Below are 20,951 nucleotides of genomic sequence, written 5' to 3'. Positions count from 1 at the left end.
ACGCAATATCATATTACATTATATTTATTGCATTGTATTATTTTGCAATCTAACTTTTTTGCTATTTAGATTATTATTTAATGGAATACTAAATAACATTCATTCCCCTCCTTTTTTTCTCTCCCTCAGGGTCAATACTTATAGTTGTGGAGAAAAAATTTCGAGCTGGTTGTCAAGGTTTTTTGGCCGTCCATGTCAACTGATAAAACAAAGTTCAGACTTTCAAAGAAGTGCAAAGAGACGGGGCAAAGGTATCACATTTGGGGTTGGTTCTTAGGGGACAGGAACTTGGGTTTACCCTGGCATACACCCAAATCAGCCCATCGAATGGATTTACAGGGCGACTTGCTCATGCGCAGAAAGCAGGGTGGTCTGCAGGACCCACGTGTGGTCTCCAGAATGACGCCGAGGAGGTGGAGGTGGGCTTCCAGCCAGTCGCCCCGCCTCGGACAAGCACTCGGTCTCAGTCCTCCCTGTTTCAGAGCACAGTTTCACTGGGTTACATAAAAACAGCAGTAACTTGCCATGTCCTCAGATTGTATGCGGGAACAAGACAACCCAGGTTCCAGTCTCGGCTCTGCCACATGGCTGTGGGAGCTTGGCAGACCTTGAGCCTCGTGGTGCCTCGGCTGGTGTAGACCTCAACTCCTTCGACTTGTAAAAGTGCTCAGAGTTTTTCCTGCCAGAGCTATTGTTAGCTGAAGTGAGACAGCAGAGAAGAAAGTACCTGAAAGTTAGCAGTACCACATGGGAAGAAGAGATCAGTTTCGGGTGTCTGCTCACGCGTCACCCTCTCAGGGAAGCCTTGCTTGACGGCTCTCCTTAGAAGCAGAACCTCTTCAGTTCAGTCCCTGTTTTATTCTTCTGTGTGGTACTTTTCCCATCTGAGAGGCCATGCATTTTACTCAGTTATTCTGTTTATGGGATTGTGATGGATTGTAAGCTCTGAGGGGACAGGGATTTTTGTATGCTTTGTTCAGTGCTGCATCCCCCGTGCTCAGAACAGCACTGGGCACATAATAGTTGCTCAATAAATACTAGATGAATGAATGGATGAATGCGTCATTGCCACATTGTTGGTCTGTGTAGGGATGACCTAGCTTAGGGACTAGCTCCCAGAGAGACTGGCTTAGAAATCCGAGAGTAGGGCGCCTGGGTAGGTCAGTTGTTAAGTGTCTGCCTTCAGCTCAGGTTATGATCCCAGGGTGCTGGGATCGAGCCCCGCATCGGGCTCCCTGCTCAGCGGGAAGCCTGCTTCTCCCTCTCCCACTCCCCCTGCTTGTGTTCCCTCTCTCGCTGTGTCTCTCTCTGTCAGATAAATGAATAAAATCTTTAAAAAAAAAAAAAAAGAAATCTGAGAGTAGCATTTTGACAGTATGGGGACCAGTGACTGGATCAAGGGATCACCTGCACGGGTGAACCTATGAATCCCTGAAAACGTATGGTAGAGAGAGGATTCAAAGGATGTAATGATCTACTTGCACTTTTAGAAGTGTTGGCAGTTGGTCATGTCAGAATCTGTTCAATAATTTGAGTTGCTATGTGATGGAGAAGGGGAATAAATATGTGCTCAGCTAATTGAGGAGATGAACTGGTGGAGTTTGGGCACGGGTGAGCTTAGAGACATGATGAAAGGGGAGAGAGAAATGGGCAATTCTATGAGTAGGGACATGCAAGGAGTGGGGCTCCGCAAGACCTGGGCCACCATAGAAATGAGCTGATAGGATTAGCTCTGATCATTCCTAGCGCCTCCCGTCTACCTGGGGCTCAGCTGGGTCTTCAGGAGGCTGGCTCAGATTTTGAAGCAATGGTTGTGGTCCTTCGAGATCTAAGTTTAGAGACAATGGCTTATCAGTAGGCACTGACACCAACATAAAGGTCACAATAAAGGGCAAAGGGCATGAGTGTGGGGGCGGCATCCTCTACACCTGGAGTGAGTCACGGAGGGCTTCAGGGAGGAGGTAATTTTAGAGCTGCATCTTAATGTAAGATAGGAGCTTTCTAGGCAGAGAGAGGCAGGAAGGTTAGTCGGGAGCAGAATGGCAGGGCTTGGCATTTCATGGGCCCAGAGCAGGGCTTAGGAAGGGTTGAATGTGGGTAGGGGCGCCCTGGGGCAGAGCTGGGGAGAAGAGATGAATGTTTGGCTGAAGAGGCAGTGAGTACCATCTTTTGGTTGGGGGCACTCACTGAAGAACTCTAAGCTGAGGAGTTTTGTGCTGCCACATGTGTTAGAAAGACACTCTTGGTGCGGTGTGGAGGCTGCATCACAGAGGGAGGTGGGGGGTACAGGGCAGGAGGCGAGGCTGGAGGTGGCAGCGGCTGTCCTAGTGGGAGATGGGGACCTGGGTGAGGCAAAGGGAGGTGCCGGGGGAAGTCTGTCCCCTGCATGATACAGTGCCGGGGAGTGTCAGCTTGAGAATATTAAACCGCACAGATGCCATTTATGGTAGAGAGGTCTCTGATGGGCTAGGCCACTGGTCTTTGAACATTTTTAGGTTGGTACACCCGAGAGGAGCTTTTTTAGAGTTACACTACCTCCTTGTACATTTTTAGGTTGTCATCTAAAGTGGCCAGTGGAATCTCAATATTTAGTGGTTTGATTCTCAAGGGTATTCATTAAAATATATATTATATATATATATATATGTATGGGCAAACTGCCTTTTAATCGTCAGAAATTTTATTTCTTTCTTTTTCCTCTTCAACTTATATTTCCATTCCACTTCCTTGACAGCATTTTATTTTAGTGTTATATATTTCATGCTTGAAAATCTTTCCTTGGCGCACCTGGGTGGCTTAGATGGTTAAGCGTCTGCCTTCGGCTCAGGTCATGATCTCAGGGTCCTGGGATCGAGCCCCTCATTGGGCTCCCTGCTGGGCGGGAAGTCTGCTTCTCCCTCTCCCACTCCCACCACCTGTGCGCTCTTGCTCTCTCTGTTAAATAAATAAATAAAATCTTAAAAAAAAAAATCTTTCCTTGATCACTCTATCATTGTTATCTGAAACTACAATTATATATAAATTGAAATGTATACACATTTTTCAAGTTTACTGTGATCATAAGAGTCTACGTGTTAGGAGATATTTTCTAGGTTGAGTCTTTAATAGTACACAGTTTATCAAAGCAACACAGGTATTATAAATTTTGAAAAATAGTTAATAAACATAAAGGGAAAACATTGTTGAAAATGAATCTCTTAATGAGATGCCTGGGCGATCCTCCCCCCCCACCCCACCATTCATTCCCGTGTCCCTGAATGACTGTCACCTGTGGCCGGAAAAGCTGGTGCTCAGCACTGATTCTTCTCTGGAAAACCTTATTTAAGTCAGATAAAAAGCTGGGGATGAAAGGAATTTGGTGAACGCACTGTCATCAAACCTTCCTTCTGAGGCACATGATTAAAGCACAGGGATCTCACATTATGGTGACTCGAATCATCTGTCTCTTGGCCACTTAATTAGGTTGGGCAGTTCTGTGTAGAGTGAGGAATGGGAACCCATCTGACCTGCAGGAGGCTCATTCACTCACTCTGCTTTAGAGGCTTTTATTTTTTCAGCACAGACCCCAGGGCTTTGAATGGAGCTTTTGTTTTCCACCCCGGAGAGGTTTAGTCCCCAGTGGCAATGCGCCTTAGGAGAGGTGAGTGAGCCTTTCTCTGTGAAGTTCCAGAAGGGCCTTTGTGGAGGGGGCTGGGATTCCAGCTCCCTTCCCTGACGCAGCCATTTTAGCAAAGAGGACCTATGGAAGTAGAGGGTCTGGAAAGCAATTCTCTCTCTCTCTTTTTTTCATTCTTTTATTTATTTATTTATTGGCATAAAATTTCTTATTTTATTACCTTTCTTTTTTTAAATTTAATTTAATTTTATTATGTTATGTTAGTCACCATACAATACATCATTAGTTTTTGATGTAGTGATCCACGATTCATTGCGTATAACACCCAGTGCTCCATGCAGTACGTGCCCTCCTTAATACCCATCACCAGGCTAACCCATCCCCCCACTCCCTCCCCTCTAAAACCCTCAGTTTGTTTCTCGGAGTCCATAGTCTCTCATGGTTCATCTCCCCCTCCGACTCCCCCCCCTTCATTTTTCCCTTCCTTCTCCTAATGTCCTTTGTGCTATTCCTTATGTTCCACAAATAAGTGAAACCATATGATAATTGACTTTCTCTGCTTGACTTACTTCACTTAGCATAATCTCCTCCAGTCCCATCCATGTCGATGTAAAAGTTTCTCTTAAAAGTATCCATTCTTGTGTACTCCGGGTTCCACGAACTTGGTTTGGAGACCGCTAACTTGGCCTTGGCCCAGCAGACCTTTTTTCTCAACATCTCGTTGAAGACAGTGACGGGAGCCAACAAATGGTTGACCGAAGCTGCTAGCGGTTCTGGGCACACTTGATACTTTCTTTTATGAGTTTTTAATTTGTTTTCCTTCCAGTAGTTTTAAGACTTGTATTCTTTCTTTTTTAAAGATTTATTTATTTGAGAGAGCGAGTGAGTGCCTGGGCTGGGGGGAGGGGCGGAGGGCGAAAGAGAATCTCAAGCTGACTCCGTGCTGAGAGCCTGCTGCGGGGCTCCATCTCACGACCCTAGGCCCCTCTTTCGACTGTTTTGGGGAAGTCCCCCAACTCCACCTCCCTCCCATCTTTCCTCCAAATGTTGTCTCCAGGTCTTTTTTGCTGGACTAATTTCACTTCACCATTTTATTATTTTTTTTTTTCCAGATTATTAACAGAGTATTCTAGGAGCTCTTTTTCTTTCTGTGTCTGAGAGATTTGGTCCATGCTTACAACATTTTTATTATTTCCAGGGCACCATTTTTCCCTTGTAGAAATAGTCTCTTCTTTTTAAAAATGCAAGCTAATGGAAGCATGATTCATTTGCATTCTGAGAAAGCAACTCTTCTTTTTAAATTTATTTAAACTTTTTATTGAAGTGTAAGTGACCTATAACATTATATTAGTTTCAGATGTACAACATAATGACTTGATATTTGTATATATTGAGAATCACCACAATAAGTCTGGTTAACATCTGTTACTGTATATAGTTACACATTTTTTTCTTGTTATGAGAACTTTTAAGATTTACTCTCTTAGCAACTTTCAAATATGCAGTATAGTGTTATTAACTACAGTCACCATGGTATACATTATATCCCTATGATGTATTTATTTTATAACTAGAAGCTTATATGTTTTGACTCTCTTAACCCATCTTGCCTACCCCCACTCCCTGCCTGTTAACAACCAATCTGTTCTCTGTATCTATGAGCTTGTTTTTTGTTTTGTTTTTTGTTTGTTTCAGATTCCACATACAAGTGAGCTCCTGTGGCATCTCTGTCTGACTTATTTCATTTAGCATAATGCCCTCAGCGTCCATCCATGTTGTCACAAATGGCAAGATTTCATTTATTTTATTTATTCATTCATTTTAGAGAGAGACAGAGAGAGTGCATGCAGGGGCGGGAGCAGAGGGGGAGGGAGAGAATCTCTAGCAGAGAGATGCAGGGCTCCATCTCACGACACTGAGATCATGACCTGAGCCAAAACCAAGAGTCAGACACTTAACCAACTGTGCCACCCAAGCGCCCCAAGATTTCATTCTTTTTCATGGCTGAATGTATACATATATACATGTATATGTGTTTGTCCCATCTTCTTTGTCCATTCATCCACTGATGGATACTTAGATTGTTTAAAATACTCCATCACTTTTAGATCAGTCTGGGGGTCCAACAGCCACCCTTTCTCTGGTGAATGAAGCACAGTATTTGCTGATAAACAGATCCAGTGTTTTGGAGCTCCAGCAGCAATTAAGTGCCAGGTAAGATCCTTTGCCTTGGGAATAGCAGACAGGTGTAACCACGTGACTCTGGCAGTGAGCCACGGAGTCCATGGAGTGGACTGGGGAGTCATGGAGTCCAGATGAGAGACCGAGGCTCTGGGAAGTTCCAAAGCCCTTAGGTCCAGTTCCCACGTCTCTCTTGATGCCTTCATGATGCTTAGTCAACCCCAAGTCTCATTTTTTAATCATTCTATTTTTAACATTTGCTTTAATTGAATTGAACTTGACCCAATTTTGTTGCCCACCCTTCCACCACCCCCTGTCCCCTAGGAGCCTTGCCCTACTTCCACAGTCAAGTTTGAGTGAAAAGAAGAGTGGTTACGAAGGCTTTTGGAGTTGTAGCTACAGATAGTATTTGTTTGTATCATCAGACAGAACCGGCACCGCTGCCTGCCTCCTCCCATCCAGTGTTTTCTAAGGGCCCTGACATATTAGCGGGTCAGCTTTAGAAAGGACTCGCTCAACCCCCGTCATTGTTCTTTAGAGGAAGTTGAAGTACCAAGGTAATCAGACCATTAGGGCAAAAAAAGTCACCCCGTTTTTACATGAGAGCTGGGACCGGCTACTCATCCCTAGTCCACAGACCAAGAGGGGGGCGCACGCGCCTGTCACCATGAGCCCGGGATCCTATGACTTTCACATGCCATGTGGTCCTGGTTATGAGTATGTGTGCATACTCCCAAACATCTACAAATATAGCTTAATAAAAATGACAAAGATGGACTGTTTGTAGTAACTCCTGTTTATAGTCATTGGCAAAACCACGCAACAGAGTTCCCTGGCCATGGCCCAGCTCGCCCTCCTTGGGACATAAGTTTGATGCAGCTGCAGGGTCCCTGGGTGTTCACTGAGCTGTCCAGGCGCCGTGACACTCCTCCTCCGGTCCCCAGAGCCCTGGAGAGAGTAGGGCAGAGGTCGTCTGGGATTCGTGGTGTGCAAAACTAGGAGGTGGAGACATGCTTGCTGCAGTCCTGGTTCCTACCAGGAGGGGACCATATTTCCTACCAGCTGGTTGAATGCAGGGCTGGGGAGCAGGGAGCAGGTGGGACAGGTAAGAGGACCAGCCTGGGCCTAGTACCCGGAAGGGTCGCTGGGGGCTCTGGTTGGTGTGTCTCTGTTCTACTTTCAAATTTGATGGACTCAATAATGCATATGCTGACCACGATAGCTTTTGAACATACAATTTTTCTTTTTACACAGCACAAAAGAAGGGTTTGTAACCTGGAAGGTAATCCGGAATCAAAGGATTTTAGGACTGGGAAGTGCCAGCCCTCGCATTTCAGATGAGGAAATTGTCATTCTCGTCGGTCAGGGGAGTTGCACATAGTGGCAAAGCTAGGCATGGTTCTCCCTGCTCCTGGCTTTTCACACACCATTCCCTGCTTGGAAGGGGCTGGGGATATAGCCTTAGCCTCCACCAGAGCCTACAGGTCTATTTCCAGGGAAAATTCCAATCATACTTAAGAATCTCCCCCCGCCAACTTAAAAATGTTTTCTTGCTGAAGCACAACAAAGCACAAAAGTCCTAAGTCCATAGCTCAGTGAATTTTTACAGATGTGTGTGCCCACGTAACCACCCCCTAGATCAAGTAGAGAACATTTCTAGTAAACCAGAAACCTTCCCCTCTTAGTCAGCCCTACTGAACGGTCACCACTATCCTGGCTTCGTTCACATACATAGTTTCACCTGTTCTTGAACCCTGTATAATGGGATCATCCAGTGGGTTCTTTTAAGTTTTCAGACGCTTTATTTCAGTGCTTTTTCCCTTGGGGACGGGGGTGGATGGAGGTGCAGAGAGTCATTTTATAAGGCCTCATGGCAGTAAACAAAAATCGTAAACAAGAATTATAAAAATGGTATATGTTAGTTAAAACTGCAAACAGGTTGGAAGTTAGGAAGCAAATTTGTTTTTACTGAGATATAAATGACATAAAATATTAGTTTCAGATGTACAATATAATGATTCAATATTTATATACATTGAGAAATGATCACCACGATAAGTTTGGTTAACATCTGTCGCCATACATAGTTAACAATTACTTTTCTTGTGATGAGAGCTTTTAAGATTTTCTCTTAGCAACTTTCAAATATGCAGTACAGTGTTAATAACCACAGCCATTGTGCTGTACCTTACATCCCCGTGACGTATGTTTTTTTTAACTGGAAGCTTGTACCTTTCGACTCCCTTCGCCCATTTTGCCTGCTCCGACCCCCACCTCTGGTAATCATCAGTCTGTCCTCTGTGGGAAATAAATACTAAAATCTCCCATATGTACTTACTGGTGCTTTATGATGTCCTAATATCCAAAAAGAGTATGAGCTCTTGAAACATTTTAGGTCCTTGGTAAGTAAGCCTGTTGATGCTCCTTAAATGCCTCATCTGGACTCACCTTGTAGAACTGGTATTTTTGTAGAAGTTGGTTCACTTGACCCCCATTCACTTGGTTTCCAGAGTCATTCATCTCCAGCTAAGATCTACTCACCCTTTGCTCCGCTTCTAGGAGGTGGGACTATCTCCCAGGGGACACCATCGAGGTCTGTTTAACAGCTGGGTGTCTGCTGGCCTTCCACTCGTGGTAGAAGCTTGTTCTAATCATCTAGGACTCTGACCAGAGGACAGGTGGTGAAGTCAGGCATCGAGTGCTAGAAATGTTGAACAATTACAACTGTGCCATTATCCACCCCTCCCCACTTCCCCCCTTTTTGGTATGTCTTAAGCAGTGATGAGCATGGAAAGGAAGAATCATTCCCAATGAAAGACCTCATCTCACGGTTCCGTGCCAATATTATTACCAGTGGAACAAGGGCTTTTGAAGAAGAGAAGTGGGATGGGATTTCAATTGGTTCCTTGCATTTCCAGGTGAGTTGCGGGAAGTTCAGTTCCTTCCTCAAGGGTTGCAAATGGAAATTGGCCTCTATTTGAGGCCAGGAGGGTGGCAGGCGGGAATCCCTCTCTGTCTTTGACTCTGCCTCGCAAAACCTCAGCAGGAGGGTTTGTGACATCTGCAGTCTCGGACTCCCTCTGGAAGGACCCATCGCTTATTCGCCACGAGCAGTCCGTTTCCCACTGGGCGGTGCTCGCGGGCTTAGTGCACCTCCACCTCATCATTATGTTTAGGCTTAAACTCTGTTTCCTTAGAATACTGTGTCTGTGAGAACTTCATCCTGTTGGAACCCAGTGGACTTTCCTGGTGCTTGTGGAGGAGGACCCAGACGCCTAGCGGTCCCTCGGTGCCCATGGCCACTCCACCTTCTTCCCTCGCTCTGCCTTCTGGCCTCACTGGCCCTTGTAGAGGAGCTTGTCATCAGAAGCAAAGCCCGGGCTGCCCTCTCTCCCCAGCCTCTGAGCTCCCCAAATCATGTGGTAGGCCTGAACGATGGGAGGAAGTCTTAGGCTAAAACCTGCATTCTTCATTGGAGCCCATCAGGGCCCCTGAGCCCTGAGTCCTCTGACCGCCTCTGGGAGCTCACCAGCCCTCCCCCTGCCTGCCATCCCACCCTTCTCTCCATCCCCTAAACATGCCAAGCTTCCTGTCTCAGCGCCTCTGCCCCTGCTGTCCCTTCTGCCTGGCATGCTCTTCCTGCGGCCACTGCAGGGCCTCCACTCAGATGTCACCTCCTTGGAAAGGTCCGACTCTGCAGAGCACCTGCTTATTCCTTCAGAGCACACAAGGGTGGGGCCCAAGTGTGTTTTGTTCCCTGCTGTCCCTCTAGGGTCCAGAACAGTCCTGGTCCAGAGTCAGTGCTCAGTAACTGTTGAGAGAATGAATAGACAGGAAAGATAAGGAATAGCTAGGAATGGAAGGATGGGTCATCTGTACAGAATGTGCCCAGTTCTTTAGTGGGGGATGAAACGATTTTTTTTTTAAAGATTTTATTTATTTATTTGACAGAGAGACAGCAAGAGAGGGAACATAAGCAGGGGGAGTGGGGGGAGGGAAAATCAGGCTTCCCGTGGAGCAGGGAGCCCGATGTGGGGCTCGATCCCAGGATCCTGGGATCATGACCTGAGCTGAAGGCAGACGCTTAACGACTGAGCCACCCAGGCGTCCCGGGATGAAACGATTTTGATAGTAGTGTTATTAATCGATGGTATAACTGACTATAATGGGCTTCCTTGTGTCCCAGCTCTGCACTTGGAAGGAGCATCACTGTAATATCCAGAAAAGCAGTCAACAAGAATTGAAATCTTTATTGAAGAATGTCACAAGTTTGAGCTTTTGGAGGGCAGTTAAATTGCATGGCACAAAAAAGTCCTAAAGGATTTCTTTTATCCATTTAACTCCCCAAACTTCCTCTTATCCGGACAGCTGCTTCCCCTTGAAGAAAGCAATCTCTTCTCTCTGTGACATTCACTCCCACAGACCTCTCTCTGGCACCAGCCTTCCCGCCGCCCTCCTCATCCCTGCCTCCTCACCTCTTCTTCTCCTCCTTATTTCCTGTTGCTCTGTCCCTGCCATGTCTTTAAAACACTTGCTCTGATGTATCCTGCCTGATACCTAACAGACATTGATCTATGTTGTTTGATAAGCGCAGAGAAGGAGGGAGAAATAAAGGGAGAAAAGAGGAAAGCGAAAGAACTTGAACTAGCTTGTTGTCACAGTCAGAACGAGTCCTGGCAACATTAGCACCTGCGGCTCTTCAGGGACCCGGGGGCATAAATACAGGAAAGAGTCTCTGAGAAACTTTTCTGAGATGCTTTGCTTTCTTTAGGTCACTGTTCTTAATAAACATTCACTAATAAAAGTGAAAATATGCCTTCCCTTTGGCCCAATACTTTCACTGGTAGAAATCTATTCCGTAAAATACAGTCATACAAGCGTGCAGAGCTATATTACAGACTTAACTTATTGGGACGCCTGGAAGGTTCAGTCGGTTCAACGTCTGCCTTCGGCCCAGGTCATGGTCCCGGGGTCCTGGGATCGAGCCCTGTGTCGGGCTCTCTGCTCAGCGGTGTCTGCTTCTCTTTCTCCCTCTGTCCCTCTCCCACCTCTAGTGCTCTCTCTCTCAAGTAAATAAAAATCTTTTTTAAAAAAAAACTTACTGTAGGGCTTTTATAAATATGAAAACTTGGAGGACATCCTACATATCCACAAAAGGGAGATTGGTTCAATAAATTATGTTATATTCATACAGTGTAGTCCTGTGCAGGCACTAAAAAGTATAAACTGTAGTTAGTACTGTGCCTTTCAAAAACGAACTGCTTAAAAGACGTTTGCTGATGCCAGTACTCAGGCTGAGGCTGTTTGCAATGCAAAGAGATTTAGCACATCTCTTTTGGAAAGTGATTTTTTCACTGGGGATCATCAAGTCATAAAAACTTTGACACCTGTTGCCTTTAGAATCTCATTTACAGAGATCGACGCTAAAAAATGTTAAATGGCAAAGAGGGTTATGTGGATTAAGACCTTTATTACAAAATCATTGATAACAGCAAAGAATTAGAAACTGTTTACATGGCTTTGTAGAACAGGGAAGAACATCAGCCCCCAGGAATGCCAGGCCATCGTGAACACTGCAAAGCCCAAGGATGGGGTAGTCTCTGAGTACGGACGTGGAAGGGTGTCCAATATGTATTGTGGAGTAATGCCCACCGGGAGGAAGCACAGCGGCCTCCGAGAACCCAGGGAGTGTCCTGCACGGGCGCATGGCTCATCGTGTCCTGCTGTGAGCTTCAGTCCTGAGCCTCCTACAGCCTCTTAGCCCCGCTTGCCTCTGAAGACGGAGAGGGAGGCACCTGCTGAGCGCTTTCTCTCTTAATTCTTTTTTCTTTTTAAGATTTTTTTTATTTATTTGAAAGAGAGAGCACAAGCAGGGGGAGCAGCAGAGGGAGAGGGAGAAGCAGGCTCCCCGCTGAGCAAGGAACCCGATGCGGGGCTTGATCCCAGGACCCTGAGATCATGACCTGAGCCACCCAGGCGCCCCTCTTTTAAGTCTTAAAGCTTCTGTACCATTTGAGTTATTTTTTAAAGAACACGTATGATTGTAAACAATTTTTAAAAATCCCAATGAATAAGAGTACTAGAAAAAAAAGCTTAAAAATGACAATGTTTTAAGAAAATTGATTTCTTTGTCTTGGTGTTTGAAAAAAGTGCCTGGAAAATATCTTTCTTTCTGCCAGCTTGAGAAACTGTTTTAAGAGAGTCTTTTCACCAAAATGACAGGATTTTTACTTGAAGTGTTATCTGTTGGATGGCAGCTGGGGCTGGTGGGACATCCCTTCTGTGGGACATCTCTTCTGAGGGTCATGGCCCTTCAGGCTCAGAGGGAGCCCGGCCTGGGAATCATAATGTTCTAGGCAGAGAAGGTAGAATGTTCTGTACTTGATCCTGGAGGGCTTAGTGTTCTGATCTTGTGGAAGTCTTCTTCCATCTGGGGGATTCTCGTGTATAATCATGATAGCTTCCGCTTTTGAGCATGACTCAGTGCCAGGTCTGGGCTTTGCATCCTAGAAATAGTATCTGGAATCCTCACCCAATCAAGCTAAGGGGCTGGATGACGAAATGAGGCTTCGAGAGGTGGTAGTGTTCCTGGGATCGAGGCCAGTGCTGAGCAGAGCCCCATACAGCACCCTCCAGCTGCTTCTGGAGGCCTGCGCAACTTGACTTTGGTACCACAGTGAGGTTATATTTCCCCTTTAGTGGCCGCCAGCCAGAAGGAGAGTGATACGATGTGTCAAGACACATCCACATTTAGTTGTTCCTGGTTTCAGTGCATACTTTGTGTTTGCCCATGAGTGAGCAGAGGAGCACCTGTGCCCTTTTTATATGTGCAAAAAAAGAAGCATCTTGTCACTGCTGAGTGCATACTTTCTTTTTTTGTGTTAACATTTATGGGAGATTTTCTCGCTATAAAGCAATTCACGCTCATGGCAGGCCAACCAGAATAGAAGTTCTACCATATGGTATGACCCCTCTTAAGATGCTGTGTATACATATATACATACATAAGAATACACATGTAATTTTGTTTCCTGCTTATTTCAATTATAAACATAAATATTACCCCTTTTATTTAAAGCCCTTTATAGATTAATTTTAATACCTGCATGATATATAAATGGAGTGTGGCCATTCTTCTCTACTGTTTCATGTTTATGATACTCCCAGATTTCCCCCACTACAAATAATGTGAGAAAGATCCTTGTACATGAATCTGTGTTTGTACTTGTGGTTCTTCTCTTCTCTTCCCTTCCCTTCCCTTCCCTTCTCTAAGATTTATTTAGGGGCACCTTAGTAGCTCAGTCGGTTAAGTGTCTGCATTTGGCTTGGGTCATGGTCCCAGGGTCCTGGGATCGAGCCCCACGTCGGGCTCCCTGCTTGGCAGGGAAGTCTGCTTCTCCCTCTCCATCTGCCTCTCACTCTTCTCATGCTCTCTCTCGCTCTCTCTCTCTCAAATAAATAAATTTATTTATTTGAGAGAGAGCACACGCATGAGCAGGAGGGGCAGAGGGAGAGGGAGACAGTTTCAAGCAGACTCGGAGCTGAGCATGGAGCCCCACATGGGGCTCGATCTCACAACCCTGAGATCACAATCTGAGCTGAAACCAAGAGTCGGATGCTTAACTCACTGCACCACCCAGGTGCCCCAGTTGTGGTACTTTTCTCAGGTGAAATTCCTAGTAGTGAAGTTTCTGGGTCAAAGGACATGGACACAGTAAGTTTCTTACCGATGATGACGCAGTGCTGAGGCCATGGGTGTTTATTTTCTCCCAGTTTACCCACCAATCAGTTCATTCTTTTCTTCCTGGGAGGATCCAGGAAGAAACCCGAGATAACCATCTGAGATCCACAACCACTCTTTTCTTTCTCTACAAAGCCCTGAAACAGCAGTCTTTCAGCTGATGAGCAAATATGGATGATTCCCCAGGACCGTGTGAGGAGGTGCCACGTTCTGGCTCCTTGAAGTTAGAGTACTGAGCATCCTGTGTTAGTGGGGTTGGGGACCGCCTCTTACAACCAATCCTCCCGGACCCAGCTTCCTCCCTGCCCAGAGGCAGGGTCCGGTCACGTTCATGACGACGCTGTCTTTTCCTTTCTCACCTGCCAGGTTTCAGGGCCTTGTCACAGATGCCAGATGATTTGCATTGACCAGCAAACCGGGCAGCGAAACCAAAATGTTTTCCAAAAGCTTTCTGAGAGTCGCGAGAGAAAGGTAAGCATGATTGCAAACTATGACACCACTTTTAAGATCCTGGCTCATTATCCAGACCAGAACTGTAGTTCTGAGTAATAGTGCTGAGTACGTTTTAGAAGTAGGGAGACATTCTACGGCTGAGGGGCTACCATTAAGGTTCTGACCTCATCCACGGAGCCATCTTATTTTTCCTTTCCCTCCATTTCCTTACTTTTTGGGGTCTTATTATATGTATTTTTGGTACTCTCAAATTTCAGTGAAGAGATAAGAGGTATAAATAAGAAATGAGTAAATAAGCAAAGTAAATTTATTGTCTTGAACATTATTTTCTTCACCACGGATGTCTCATGAGAGTAAAATGTCCCCTGGTGAGTAGAGTAGCTGCATAGACAGATTCAGTAAATTTCATTCTCAGAAGCCTGTAAGTCATCTTCTTGAGGGTTCATATGACCAAATGTTGTTTTTGTGGATACCAGATGATGGAAACTGAACTTCTAACAGACTGATTCTTTAGGAGGATCTATGTCCAGGCTAGTACTTTCTGGGTTTTTTTGCCAAGAATTCTAGGAAGCCAGGTAAGCAGCCAGGCTGCATGGAGCATTTCTTGAACATTAACTGAAATAACGTAAATATCTAATCTCTCTCTAATAAATTAGAAGGCTAACTCATGGTAAAATGTTCTGCATCGTTTTCCGTGTCTCTCCAAAACCGGGGTTTGTTTCACGATATGGAATTGCCACAGTCTCCCTACAGATACGGGATGGATATGGTCTGCACGCAAGTGTTTGACCGACATGTCTGTCTGCTCAGCGGAGGCACTGGGGGGTGTGGGGACCTTGAGCCTGCACCATGCAGGGTGCCCAGGGAGGGGATGGGTGGGCACAAATACTATGGGGCATGCAAGGAAATAGTACTTCTTTTTTTTTTTTTTAAAGATTTTATTTATTTATTTGACAGAGAGAGACACAGCGAGAGAGGGAACACGAGCAGGGGGAGTGGGAGGGGGAGAAGCAGGCTTCCCGCTGAGCAGGGAGCCCGATGCGGGGCTCGATCCCAGGACCCTGGGATCATGACCTGAGCTGAAGGCAGACGCTTAATGACTGAGCCACCCAGGCGCCCCGGAAATAGTACTTCTTAGAATCACTGTAATTCTCATGTGCACACATTTTTTTTAAAAATAATTTTTGGAATAATTTTAGACTTACAGATAAATTGCAAAGAGAGTACAGAGAGTTCCTGTGTATGCTTCACCCACATGTGCACAAGTCTTCAGGAATTAATTTGGCCTCCGCCCCTGGCCTGGGGCCTGGAACACGGGGGCGTCCACTGATATTATCACAGCAGTGGCCAGGTCTGGGAGCACATCGCATGCTCCCAAAGGGTTCTTACTGGCTCACTTGCATTGATGGCAAACATTGAGTAGACTCACACAACCCTGTTTTGGACTTTCCATCTTTATTCTAGAGAGTTTGGAGAACGTGACCTACACCACATTAAAAAAAAAAAATCACATCAAAGAAATGCAGGATTTTGCTATTATTTTCACAAAATAGTTTTACATCAGAGAACAGAGCAGAAATTGGCCTGGCAGTGGTCAGAAGCAGAGAGCAGGATGCAGGCCCTACTACCGGAAGCTCAGGGTACACAGAAAGGAGGAAAAAGAATGGGTCCAGCCATTAACAGGCGTGGGGAGACTGTCGGGAAAGGATAGTATGTATGTGTGTGTTTGTGTATTTGTTTATCTTTAAGAGAGAGAGAGAGCATGCGTGTGGGTGCCTGCAAAAGTGGTGGGGGGTGGGGGGGGATATTGGGAGGGGCAGAAGGAGAGGGAGAGAGAGAATCCCAAGCAGGGTCCACACTCAGCGTGGAACCCTGCACAGAGCTTGATCTCACCATCATGACCTGAGCTGAAATCAAGAGTTGGATGTTTAACCGACTGAGCCACCCAGGCACCCTGAGAAAGGACATTTTATTTTATTATTATTTTTAAAGATTTAATTTATTTATTTGACACAGAGAGGGAGAGCACAAGTAGGGGGAGTGGGAGAAGGAGGAGCAGGCTCCCCGCTGAGCAGGGAGCCCGACGCGGGGCTCGATCCCAGGACCCTGAGATCATGACCTGAGTGAAAGGCAGACGCTTAACTGACTGAGCCACCCAGGCGCCCTGGGAAGGGACATTTTAAATGAAAATCTTTGGTGTCTGAAAGTGGGATTCCCATTTTCTACTACATTCTAAGTTGTGTCTTTAAAGATTTGACTTGATTTTAGTTGAACATTATTATTTACAAAATTATGTCAACTGCTAAAATAATCTAGCTTGTTGCTGCTGTCTTGTTCACAGGTGAACTTTGGAGTGTACCTGACGCATATGTCTCTGGACTTATCTTCCCCACGTTTCCTGTCTGTAGGATCTCAGGTGCTCCCTGTGTTGAAAGAAAATGCAGAGCACCATGATTTACCTGCTTCTGACTAACATCAGGATGTTACCTCCTAAAATGTTTTTTCAGCGTAAATTAAAATTCCTCTTTTACAACTCTGTCTGCTTTTATTCAGATCGTCACATGGCTCAGTAGAACTCCATCTTTTGAACAAGGAGAGTTCTCTTGAGGGTAGAGGGAGCTCTTGTTGGCTTCCTCTAACTCCTGGTCTCCCCGCATGCACTGCGGAGCTCAGGAGGCCGGTTCTGAGGCCTCTGTGTTTCCATGAGACAAATGCAGCTCAAGAGCTGTGACGTGGGGCACCTGGGCGGCTCAGTCATTACGCATCTGCCTTCGGCTCAGGTCATGGTCCCAGGGTCCTGGGATCGAGTCCCGCATCGGGCTCCCTGCTCGGTGGGAAGCCTGCTTCTCCCTCTCCCACTCCCCCTGCTCATGTTCCCTCTCTCGCTGTGTCTCTCTCTGTCAAATAAATAAAATCTTAAAAAAAAAGAAAAAAGAAAAAAAGAGCTGTGACGTACCCAGCAACATTCCCCTAGGTGTTCAGAGTAGGATAACTTTAATTTGATGAGGGTTTTTCTTTCTTTCTTTTTTTTAAGATTTTTATTTATTTGCAAGAGAGAGAGAATGAGCCCGGGGAGGGGCAGAGGGAGAGGGAGAAGCAGACTCCCTGCCGGACAGGGGGCTCCACCTCAGGACTCCGAGATCATGACCTGAGCTGAAGTCAGTTGCTTAACCGACTGAGCCACTCAGGTGCCCCAGGTGAGGTGTTTTTTTTTTTTTTTCTTTTTTTTTCTATTATAATTCTCTCCTTTTTCTATCACTACTTTTTTTTTTTTTTAAATTTAAGTGTAGCTGACACACAGTGTTAGTTTCAGGCGTACAACATAGTGAGTCAACAACTCTGTATGTTACGCCGTGCTCACGTGCAGCTCCCATCTGTCACCGCACAACGCTATTACAATGTCATTGACTCTTTTCTGTACCATTTAACTCTATGCTGTACCTTTTATCCCGGCGACTTAGCTCTTTCCATAACTGGAAGTAATTCTGTGAGATCTTTAATGAGGCTCCGTGGGAATGCTGAACCTCTGTTTTGCCATTTTCCCACATTGTTATTTTGTCTTTAGGAAGAATCTCTAGGTGCTGCTCTTCTTCTTTTTCCTCTTCCTCTTCTTCTTCAAGGATTTTATTTATTTATTTGAGAGAGAGAGAGAGAGTGCATGAGCAGGGGCGAGGGAGAGAGGGAGAAGCAGACTCCCTGCTGAGCAGGGAACTCGACAAGGGTGAGATCATGACCTGAGTGGCAGATGCTTAACTGACTGAGCCACCCAGGCGCCCCTCCGCGCCCCCCCCCAAGTATTTTATTCTTTTTTGGTGCTACTGTAGGTGGAATTGTTTTCCTTACTTCCTTTTCAGATAATTTATTTTCAGTGCATAGAAAAGCAGCTGATTTTTGTATGTTGACTTTGTATCCTGCAACTTTACTAGATTCACTTATTCTAACACATTTTTAAAGGAATCTTTAGGGTTTTCTGTATATAATTTCACGTCATCTCTAAACAGGGATAATTTTACTTCTGCCTTTCCAGTTTGGGTGTCTTTTATATCTATTTATTGCCTAATTGCTCTGGCTAGGCCTTCTAGGACTGTGTTGAATAGAAGTGGCAGGAGTGGGCATTCTTGCTTTGCTCCCGAACTTGGAGGAAAAATTTTCAGTTTTTCACCATTGAGCATGATTTTAGCTGTGGGCTTTTCATACATGGCCTTTACCATGTTGAGATATGTTCCTTCTATTCCTAGTTTGTTGAGAGTTTTTATCATGAAAAGGTGTTGCATTTTGTTAAATGCTTTTAACGCATCTATTTAGATAATCATATGATTTTTAGCCTTTATTCTGTTAATATATTGTATTAACAGATTTTTGTATGTTGAACCATGCTTGCACTTGAGGGATAAATCCCACTTGATCATGGTGCTTGATCCTTTTGATGTGCTAATGGATTCATTTGCCAGTTTTTTGTTGAGGTGTTTTTTTTTTTATTTTTTATTTTTTAAAGATTTTATTTATTTATTTGAGAGAGAGAGTGAGCACGAGAGGGGGGAGTGGGAGAGGGAGAAGCAGACTCCCCGCCGAGCAGGGAGCCCGATGCGGGACTTGATCCCGGGACTCCAGGATCATGACCTGAGCTGAAGGCAGTCGCCCAACCAACTGAGCCACCCAGGCGCCCTTGTTGAGGTGTTTTCCATCTATATTCATTAGGGATGTTGTCCTATAGTTTTCTTGTGGTGTCTTTGTCTATCTTGGGTAAGGGTAATGCTGGCATCTATAAAATGAGTTTGGAAGGGCCCCCTCTTCTTCATTTTTTGGGAGCAGTTTGCCAAGGATCGGCTTTAATTCTTTTAAATGCTTATAGGATTTACCTGTGAAGCCATCTGGTCCTGGGCTTTTCTCTGTTGGGAAGTTTTTTGATGACTGATTAAATATGTATATTTGTTACAGGTCCGTCCAGACTTCGCATTTCTTCGTGATTTACTCTCATTAAGGTCTATGTTTCCAGGAATTTATCCATGTCTTCAAGGCTATCCATTTTGTTGGAGTATAATTGTTCAGAGCAGTCTCTTTTGACCCCTTTGATTTCTGTGCCATTAGTTGTAATGGCTCTTCTTTCCTTCTGATTGTAGTTGAGTCCTCTTTTTTTCCCCCTAGTCTAGCGAACGGTTTGTCAATTCTGTTTATCCTTTTAAAAAACCCAATTGTTAGTTTTGTTGATTTTTTCTGGTGTTTCTCTATTTTCTTTTTGTGTTTGAAGGTTTTATTTGAGAGAGAGAGAGAACTAGAGAGAGCATGAGCGGAGGGCGAAGGGCAGAGGGAGAGGGAGAGGCAGACTCCCTGCTGAGCCGGGAACCCGATGTGGGACTCGATCCCAGGACCCCAGGATCATGACCTGAGCTGAAGGCAGATGCTTAACCACTGAGCCACCCAGGTGCCCCAGTTTCTCTAATTTCTATTTCATTTATTTCTGTTCTAGTTTTATTTCCTTCCTTCTGCTAACTTTGGGCTTTTTGGCTCTTCTAGCTTCTTGGGGTGTAAAGCTAGGAAAGCCATATTGTATATTAAACAAATTGCTTTGCATTTGATACAAGTAAAAGCATTATTTAAAAAAAAAAAAAAGTACCACTCCTGATCTGTACTGGCCACTGTGTACCTCCCCTTGCTCCGGATGGTGATCGTGAGCAAAGGAAAAGCCACAGTTCTATACTCAGTGAGCTTGGCAGTTCATATCAGAGGATCAGCAGACATGGTGCTTTGATGGAGGTCCAAGAGTCAGGGGGACATCTGGGAGTGGGGGGACTGGCCTGGCGAGGGGGGCAGGGTGGAAGGGAATGCTCTGCAAACCTGGTCAGAACTGGGTCATCTCCTCTGTGACAGAAAGCCATGTCCACTCCCACTCACAAATATCCCTGGCCTCCAGGGCCTTTGGCAAGGGAAGAGATGAAAAGACCACTTTGGAACATGCCCCAAACTTCCAGCTGGACCAAGGGCGCGCCATCTTTCTCAGCTGTCCTTTATCCAGGGGGGAGGCAGGAGTGGCCGAGGGGAACACAGGCTGCGGGGACCCAGTGCACGCAGAGACCCACCACTAGAACTGCATGCTAGTGGGCCCTCGAGTGTTCTGAGCAAGGGGCCTGCTGGGGAGCCTGGTAGTAGATAAAACCTTCAGCAGGCAGGCAGAGGTCTGAGCACCTGACATCTCTGAGAAAGGCCAAGGCTCTTCTCGCTGCAGGGGGAGTTCAGGGCAGAGCGGGAAGCAGAAAGAAAGCTGGCAGGCACTTTCTAGCCTGTCCTTTTCCAATTCACCTGTTTTGTGCTGACAAAATTAACATCTCATCTTGCAAACCCCCAAATTAAAGTCATAGCAAACCTCATTCTATATGAGAAAGCTATTGAACAGATCTAAGCCTCATCTGAAACGTGAGGAACAGCACAAAACTTACTTCAGAGAACTGAGAATTAAACGAAACATTTGTGTTTAGCACAATGCCTCAAAATAATTAATCCAAGTAAGCCACGTCTACCACCTAGTGGCAACATTCGGTAATTGCAGACTTTGTTATGTAAAGAAAGCTGAAAACTAGTTCAGATTGGGTGGGCAAGTCCCAAAGGAGGGCAAACATTAGCGCACTTGTCTGGCCTGGCTTCCTTAGTGGAAGCTCTGAGAAACTTTTCATTATTGATGTTGGAATCCTTTAAAAGTTTGTTCCTGAATTACTTCTTGGCCATATTAATTTTTTTAAAAAAGATTTTATTTTTAAATTTATTTTAAAGAGGGAGCACACACAAGAGGGGGAGGCTTGGGGGAGGAGCAGAGGGAGGGGGAAAGAATCTCAAGCAGACCCTTGCGCTGAGCATGGAGCCCTATGGGGCTCAATCCCATGACCCTGAGATCATGACCTGAGCCGAAACCAAGAGTCAGAGGCTTAACACTTGAGCCCCCCAGGCATCCGGGTCACATGAATTTTC

General features: G+C 45.4%; 1 protein-coding gene across 11 annotated transcripts in view; it reads left to right on the top strand.

Moving 5' to 3' along the window:
• MOCOS (molybdenum cofactor sulfurase) overlaps window positions 1-19,725 on the top strand; it is a 52,699-nt gene extending 32,974 nt beyond the window's left edge. Inside the window, exons 11-16 of one of the 11 annotated variants that reach the window (XM_064577738.1) lie at window positions 130-251; window positions 5,725-5,830; window positions 8,574-8,715; window positions 13,905-14,009; window positions 17,026-17,188; window positions 19,240-19,725. In XM_064577738.1, coding sequence (XP_064433808.1) covers window positions 130-251; window positions 5,725-5,830; window positions 8,574-8,715; window positions 13,905-14,009; window positions 17,026-17,148 — 598 coding nt within the window. In that variant the 3' untranslated portion in view covers window positions 17,149-17,188; window positions 19,240-19,725. The other 10 variants (XM_045886821.3, XM_064577739.1, XM_045886819.3 and 7 more) reach the window with 10 other exon arrangements.
• Window positions 19,726-20,951: the final 1,226 nt, after the last annotated feature.

The sequence above is a fragment of the Mirounga angustirostris genome, unplaced genomic scaffold (genome assembly GCF_029215605.1).
Source record: "Mirounga angustirostris isolate CCGP_5_RB_7025 unplaced genomic scaffold, mMirAng1.0.hap1 SCAF_14, whole genome shotgun sequence".
Taxonomy (NCBI): Eukaryota; Metazoa; Chordata; class Mammalia; order Carnivora; family Phocidae; genus Mirounga; species Mirounga angustirostris.
This window is presented reverse-complemented; position numbering and strand designations above follow the sequence as displayed.